The sequence below is a fragment of the Tupaia chinensis genome, unplaced genomic scaffold (assembly GCF_000334495.1).
Source record: "Tupaia chinensis unplaced genomic scaffold, TupChi_1.0 Scaffold145814_1, whole genome shotgun sequence".
Lineage (NCBI taxonomy): Eukaryota > Metazoa > Chordata > Mammalia > Scandentia > Tupaiidae > Tupaia > Tupaia belangeri.
The window spans coordinates 1921116-1928938 of NW_006205672.1; the positions used below are offsets into that span (position 1 = coordinate 1921116).

General features: G+C 40.9%; 1 protein-coding gene across 2 annotated transcripts in view; it reads left to right on the forward strand.

Moving 5' to 3' along the window:
• The window catches only part of GOLPH3L (golgi phosphoprotein 3 like), a 47054-nt gene extending 42038 nt beyond the window's left edge, over positions 1-5016 (forward strand). For both annotated transcript variants that reach the window (XM_006168457.3, XM_006168456.3), the window contains exon 5: positions 3756-5016. In XM_006168457.3, the coding sequence (XP_006168519.1) occupies positions 3756-4183 (428 nt within the window). In that variant the 3' untranslated portion in view covers positions 4184-5016. The remainder of the gene's footprint in view (positions 1-3755) is intronic.
• The last annotated feature ends 2807 nt before the right edge of the window (positions 5017-7823 follow it).

Sequence of the window (7823 nt, forward strand, 5' to 3'; positions counted from 1 at the left end):
CCTCTCGAAAAAAAAAAAGTATATACACACTAAGGCAAAAACCTCTTTGAAATTTCTTTTTCCTTGGGACCAGCAGGTGGCATGGTGGTTAAGGTGCTGGACACTCCCACATGGCTGACCATGGTTCGAGGCCCGGACCTGGTGGCGTCCACTTTCTCTCTCTCTGGTCAAATTAAAATGAATGAATGAATAAAATTAAATAAATTTTTTGGGGTTTTTTTGAGAGGTTTTTGCTATAGGGCGCGTGCGCTTGCCAGACAGACAGAGAGAGCGATATAGAGATAGAAAGCAAGAAATCGCCCCCCGGGGGGATGGTCACGCCGCAGTCCCTTCTCCTCCATTCTCCTCTCGGGATCTTGGGCACGCACGCACACGCACCCGGCGTGAGTTTTAAGTCACCGGGTCCGGGACGCGAACCACGGTTGACTACATGGGAGTCCAGCGACATAGCCATTACGCTAACTGCTGGTTCCCTAAATAAATATTTTTTTAAAAAATTTTTTCTCAATGTTTTCTTCTAAGAGTTTTATAATTTTAGTTCTTAACTTTGGATCATTGATACATTTTTAATTAATTTTTCTATATAGTGCAAGGTAAAAATCCAACTTTATTCTTTTACATATATATATTGTTTTTCCAGCACCTTTTGTTGAAAAGACTGTCCTTTCCCAATTGAGTGGTTTTGACAGCCTTTTCAAAAATCAGTTGACTGGAGCCAGATCATGACGTAGTACTTAAAGTGGCTGGATCCCACATGGCTAACCATATGATTTGAGTTCCAGATCTGGCATGCTGGGCACATATGTGTCCAAAATCCCAAAAGGAGGGAGAAATGAAGGAGAAAGGATTGTGGCATGAACATGCCCTATGGGGAGATGCTTTCTCACTTTCTCTCTCTGTTTCTCTTGGTGAGTGTCCATGTCAAATTGAAAAAAAAAAAAAAAAAAAGAAGCAGCAGCAGCAGCTTAGTTGATCATATATATGACAGTTTATTTCTGGATTCTTTTTTTTTTCTGTTCCTAGTGATTAAGGAAACTAGATCTCACATGGCCAACCATGGTTCAGTCCTGACCCTGGGAGTTTGAAAAACACTCAAGGCATGTGTACATGTTTTCCCAAAATCTCAATAGGATAGAGAAATGAAGGAGAAGGGATTGCAGTGTGACCACATACCACTGGATGTGCTTTGTTCCCCTCCGACTCCCCCTCTCTCCCTAGCAAGTGCACACACATTCTGACATTTAAAATATAATATTAATGCATAAATAAATAAATAAATAAATGGGAGGAATATAGAAGGTAAAAAAAAAAAAAAATGCTTTGTAGGGGCTAGCAGGTGCTATGGTGTTTAAGGTGCTGGACTCCCACATGGCTGACCACAGTTCAAGTCCCAGACCTAGTGATTTGCCTTCTCACTTTCCCCCATTCTCTCTGTCTCTCTCCGGTCAAATTAAAAAATAATAAAATTAGGGACCAGCAGATGGCAGAATGGTTACATCACTGGCCTCCCACATGGCTGACTGCAGTTCGAGTCCTGGGCCTGGCAGCTTGAAACTCATACCAGGCAGGTTTGTGTTCATGCCCAAAATCCCGAGAGGGGGATGGAGAAGGAATTGCAACATGGCCATTCCCCCTAAGGGGGTGATTTCTTGCTTTCTGTCTTTCTGACTTTCTCAGTCTCTCCAGCAAGCATGTGTGCCCTATAGCAAAAAACTCTCTTAAAAAAAATAATAATAATGAGACCAGATGACATAATGGTTATGTCACTGAACTCCTATGTAGTTGATCACGGTTCTAGTCCTGGATCCTGTGGCTTAATACTCATGCTGGGCAGGCGCATGTGTGTCCAAAATCCCAAGAGGAGAATGGAGAAGGGATTGCAGCATGGCCATCCCACCTGGTGAGGTGGGGCATGATTTTTTGCTTTCTGTCTCTCTATGTCTCTCTGTCCCTGGCAAGCACATGTGTCCTATACCAAAAATCTGTCTCTAAAATAATAATAATAAATAAGTCTTTTAAAAAATTGCTATGCATCTCAAAATAACAAAAAAGGATTTTTGATTGTTTCCAACCCAAGTAAAGACAAGCAATTGAGATGCTAAGTATGCCAATGATCGTATGCCAATGATCGTTTTAGATAAGCAGGAACATCTAAGTAAGATTCAGAGTTCTACAGCCACAGACTGTGAATGGGATGAAGGGCAAACCATTTAATATTTCTCTAAGTTTATTTGCTATCATTACACATTATTATTTTAAGTTTTTTTTTGACCACAGGGGGCATGTGCTAGCTGGAGAAAGACAAAGAAAGGGAAAGTGAGAAATCACGCCCCAGGAGAGATGGCCATGCCACAGTCTCTTCTCCTCCACTCTCCTCTCAGGATTCTGGGCACACATGCACATATGCCTGGCATGATTATCAAGCTGCCAGGTCTGGGACTCAAACCACGTTCAACTATGTGGGAGTCTAGCACCTTAACCATCACATCACCTGCTGACCCCTTGTATTATTTTTCCCTTGCATTCTCACTAGAGGGAGAAAGAGAGAACCTTCCAGTGGGGCACGATCATTCCACAGTCCTTTTTCTTCATTTTTCCATATCATCAGGATTTTGGTGATACATGTCCACTTGCTCCATGTGATTTTCTTTTCATTTTTATTAAAATTATTTATTTCTCTTTATTAATTCACTTATTTTAATTTGATCAGAGACAGACTGAGAGAGAGAGAGAGACAGGGAAAGTGAAAAAGCAAGCCACCAGGTCCAGGACTTGAACTGTGGTCAGCCATGTGGGAGTTTCCAGCACTTTAACCACCATGCCACCTGCTGGTCCCCAACTCTATGTGATTTTCAAGCCATCAGAGTAGGACTCAAACTACAGTCAGCCATGTAGGATCTGACTTTCTATGCACAGCAGTTAACCACTACACTAAGGGACTGGCCCTATACATTCTATTTTTTTATTATTATTATTTTATTTAACTTTATTTATTTATTTTTAATTTGACCAGAGAGGGACAGAGTAAGAGAGAGAGAAGGAGAGACTGGGAAAGTGAGAAAGCAAGCCACCAAGTCCGGAATTCAAACCACAGCCAGCCATGTAGGAGTCCAGCACCCTTAACCACCATGCCACCTGGTGGCCCCCTTACATTCTATTCTAATACTCTAAAACCACACTGTATTCTTAAAAATATGTACCAATATTATATGTTAATTGAATTTTTTAAAAAGAAAAAAGAGGGCCAACCAGTGATGTGGTGGTTAAAACAGTTGGATCTCACATGACCAACTGTGCAATTCGAGTCTCAGAACCAGCAACTTGGAAAACATGCTGGGTATATTTGCATGCATGCCCAAACTCCTGAAAGGAAGAATGGGGGAAAAGGAATGGTGGCATAACTGTGCCCCATTGAAGGTGATTTCTCACTTCCTTTCTCTCTGTCTCTCTCTCTCTCCAGTGAGCACATACACACTCTAGCAGATTAAAAAAATAATAATAAATAGAGTCAATAAGCTCCAGCAATATGGAAGTCCTTGATGACACTTTTTGAGGGTGGTTTAAATTTAAAAAAAAAAAAAAAAAACACTGGAATCAAAACCATAGTATAAACTATAAGGATTAAATGGATTGTTGAATAAATAGAGATTATGCTTTAAAATATTTTAATTGTTCAAGGCTTCAGGTACCTAATTTACTTTTTCATTTTGTTTTCCTTTCATTGTTGAACTATGTCCTGTTTCTTTTTCCTATAGGTGAGACCTGGAACCCCTTCAAACTACAATACCAGCTAAGAAATGTAAGAGAGCGAATTGCAAAGAACCTAGTGGAGAAGGGTATTCTAACCACTGAGAAGCAGAATTTCCTACTATTTGACATGACTACTCATCCAGTGACCAATACAACAGAGAAACAGCGATTAGTGAAAAAACTTCAAGACAGTGTCCTAGAGCGGTGGGTAAATGACCCTCAGCGCATGGACAAGCGAACACTAGCTCTCTTGGTGCTAGCCCACTCCTCAGATGTGCTGGAGAATGTCTTCTCCTCTCTGACAGATGACAAGTATGACGTGGCAATGAATCGAGCCAAGGACTTGATAGAACTGGACCCTGAAGTGGAAGGGACAAAGCACAGTGCCACAGAGATGATCTGGGCTGTGCTGGCAGCCTTCAATAAATCCTAAAGGCGGCAGGTGGGTTTCTCCTTTTCCCCTGCTGGCTGATGACTGTCAGAGACCCCATCACTGAGTTTTGTGTGATGAGATGTTTTCATCATCTTTTTCCTTCTCTTGAATCAGGCTCATGATTTTAGGGAGACCAACTTTAGGGCCTCTCCATAGACTTTGACCATTATAAGTAGATTTGATTTCTCCCTGTACATCCATTCCATAGGTGAATAAACTGGGTGAATCCACCACCCAATAAATATTTTCTCCCTTCTCTTGGTTTAGTCATCCATTGTGCTTTTAGATAAATAGGAACATCTAAGTGAGGTTCAGAATTCTACAGCCATAGACTGTGAATGAGATGAAGAACAGACCATTTATTTTTCTAAGTTTGTTTTCTATCTTAAATACATGTTTTCACAGCCTTTGTCTCTAAGATTCTGCTATATAATGTAGCTTATTGAAATAGCTGTCTTTTTGAGTTAGGAGCAGTGGAACCACAACTAATTTTTGGAGCAAGTAGTCTCTGGGATTATATGTCCTACTAGTGATTTTTCTCATCTTTCCTTTTCTAACTTAATGGAAATGTCCCAAATTTAATTACTGGGATCTCATAATTCTTGAGCTAGAAATACATTCTATACTCCATCTTCGCAGTATCCTTCTCCCTCATTCTTAGAAGTCCAAATGGAAGGAATAAAAAAGTATCTCTTAACCAGTATTAGAATTTATAAGGGAGGGAAGTGACTTGAGAATTTCCATCTTCTAGCACCTGACTATCCTATTTCCTCCAGACTCTAAATATCTGCTCTGGTTGAACTGAAGGAATTGTTAGTTTCAGTTACCAAATAGCAGCAACCCCAGTCCAGATAGTAGGTCTAAACTCAAGATCTTCCTGTTCACTACTTTTGACTTCCTACACAAATTGATAAATTCTGTCTACATTTAGGGGTTCTTGGAGTAGTTTTGTTCTATATTTAATCCACAGATTCCCTCTTAATCATCAGTCTTGTTTTAACACAACCATCATTCAGGCCAAATCCTTGAAACTTTTTTTGCTTTAGTAATGAGGGCAAAGAGAAACTTTCTTAAGATATATCCTATTTAGAGGGACAATTTGATATTAAAAACATGCTGGTATAAAGTTCAATATTTGAGGCTCTAAAGATAGGCACCAAGTCGTACTAATGTCAAGCATTTATTATACTTTTGTTTTTTAGGTTTTTGCCATAAGGTTTATGTGCTCACTGTAGAGAGATGTAAAGGAAAGTGAGAAATCATCCCTCAAGGGGGATGGCCATGCCACAATCACTTCTGCATTCTCCTCTCAGGATTTTTGGGCATGAATGCACATATGCCCAAAGTGATTTTCAAGCCACCAGGTCTGGGACTCAAACCACACTCGGCCATGTCAGAGTCCAGTACCGTAACCACTATGCCACCTGCCGGCCCCACATTTATTATACTTTAATTGGATCTTGCTCCCTGACCATTACAGACTATCAGAGAGCTAGTACAGCTGACCCAAATACACATCAGATTCTGATCAGAAGTAAGTAGATGAATAATTATAGCTTCATCCACTGCTCCAAACCTGATTAGCCCCACAAAACTTTTCCAACTCAGTTGACTTTTTTTTTTTCACTTTTCACTTCCAATGTCCTCTAGGTGAATAGAGATATAAATTGTAATATGAAACAAATTCTAAATGTGAATCTGAAAAGAGCTTCAGTCTGGCTCTCTAAAAATACAAAAGCTGGGGTGGGCAGGAGGCGTGGTTAAGGGCGCTTGACTCCCATAGGGCCGACTGCAGCTCTGCAGTTCCCGGCCCAGACCTGGCGACTTTCTCTCTCTTGCTCTGTCCCTCTTTGGTCAAATTTAAATAAATAAATAAAGTTAAATAATTCTAAAAAAAAAAGCCAGTCCATGTTGTCTGTACCTGACTTAGCTCCTCTTTCCAGTCGAACAATTCAGCATGAATTGAAACCAGGTTTTCCTGTGGAAAGTTTCAGCTCTATGAGGGGATAGAAGCTGACTGAGTTCTTTCTTGCAATTCCTAATCAGTGTTTATTTGCATAGTGTATCTCATTAAGATGAGAATGTCTTTCATTTGCATCTTTTCACTGCCAAACACATTTCTTGTTTAATGCATTTGGCCTTCACATTTCTGTATAATAAAGATCAATTATTGGCTTTCTGGTCTCTGTGCAGTTTTATAACCTTTTGTTTTTTTCTTCCTGTCTGTCTTTTTCAATTTTTTTAGTTTGTCAGCACACGCACTCACCAGAGAGACAAAGAGAGAAAAAGACACCCCACCCAGTAGGACCAGGTCATGCCCTTTTCCTTCATTTCTTTACCCCATCCAGATTACAGGCATGTGTACATGCCTGTTAGAGCCAGGATTCAAACCTTGCTGTGGGCCATGTGTAATCCAGCTCCCTTAACCAACGGACCAGAGGGCCAGCTTTGAACTTACGCTTGAAGTATCTTTCCAGGCTGAAAAAGAAGATCCAGGGCAGTAAACAGAGGAAACATTACATACAAAATCATTGTTAATGTGCTACAGTTTTGCGGTTTGTTTGTTTTGTTTTTTTTGGAGAGGTTTTTGCTATAGGGCACGTGCGCTCACCAGAAAGACAGAGAAAGACAGAGAGACAGAAAGTGAGAAATCACCCCCCAGGGGGGATGACCACACCACACTCTTTTCTCCTCCATTCTCCTCGCTGAATCTTGGGCACACATGCACATGTGCCCAGCGTGAGTTTAAGCCACTGGGTCCGGGACTCGAACCATGATCAACTACATGAGAGTCCAGCAACATAGCCATTACGCCAACTGCTGGTCCCAAGTTTGTTGGTTGGTTTTTTTTTGGAGATTTTTGCTCTAGAGTGCATGAACTCGCTGGAGAGACAGACAGAAAACAGAAATCAACTCCCAGAGGGGATGGCCACACCGCAATCCCTTCTTTCTCCTCTCAGGACCTTGGGCACACATGCACACATGCTCAGCCTGAGTTTAAGTCACTGGAGTGACTCAGACCGTGATAAGACTACGTGGCAGTCCAGTGACATAACCACTATGCCATCTGCTGGTCAATTTTATGACTGTGTGTACTTTTCACATAGTTGCAGAAAATATCATCCTGAAGGAGTATGTTCAAGATGTTGACTAAACAAGTATTCTTAAAACTGGCAAATTGTTTATCTTCATGCTTTCCTCTGTATATGAGTTTTTGACACATTTTACTTAATAACTTCTTTAGAAAAAGAAAAACATTTTATTTTGTTTTTTTGAAGTTGACTAGAGACAGAGAAGAAAAGCAAGAAAGCAAGCTCTCAGGCCTGGGACTCAGACTGTGGTCAGTTATATGGAAGTCCAGCCATCTTCACCATGCCAGCCTCCTTAATAACGTCTTTAAATAGCTTTTACAGGGCAAGTTTATGGGACATGAACTCCCTCGGTTTTTGTCTTAGTATTTATTCTTCACTTTTGAAGGATAATTTCACTGGATATAAAATTCTAGGTTGGGGACCAGCAGTTGGCGTAATGGCTATGTCACATGACTCCCACATAGTCGACCGAGGTTTGAGTCCCGGACCTGGTGGCTTAAAACTCAAGCCGGGCGCGTGTGCATGTGTGCCCAAGATCCCGAGAGGAG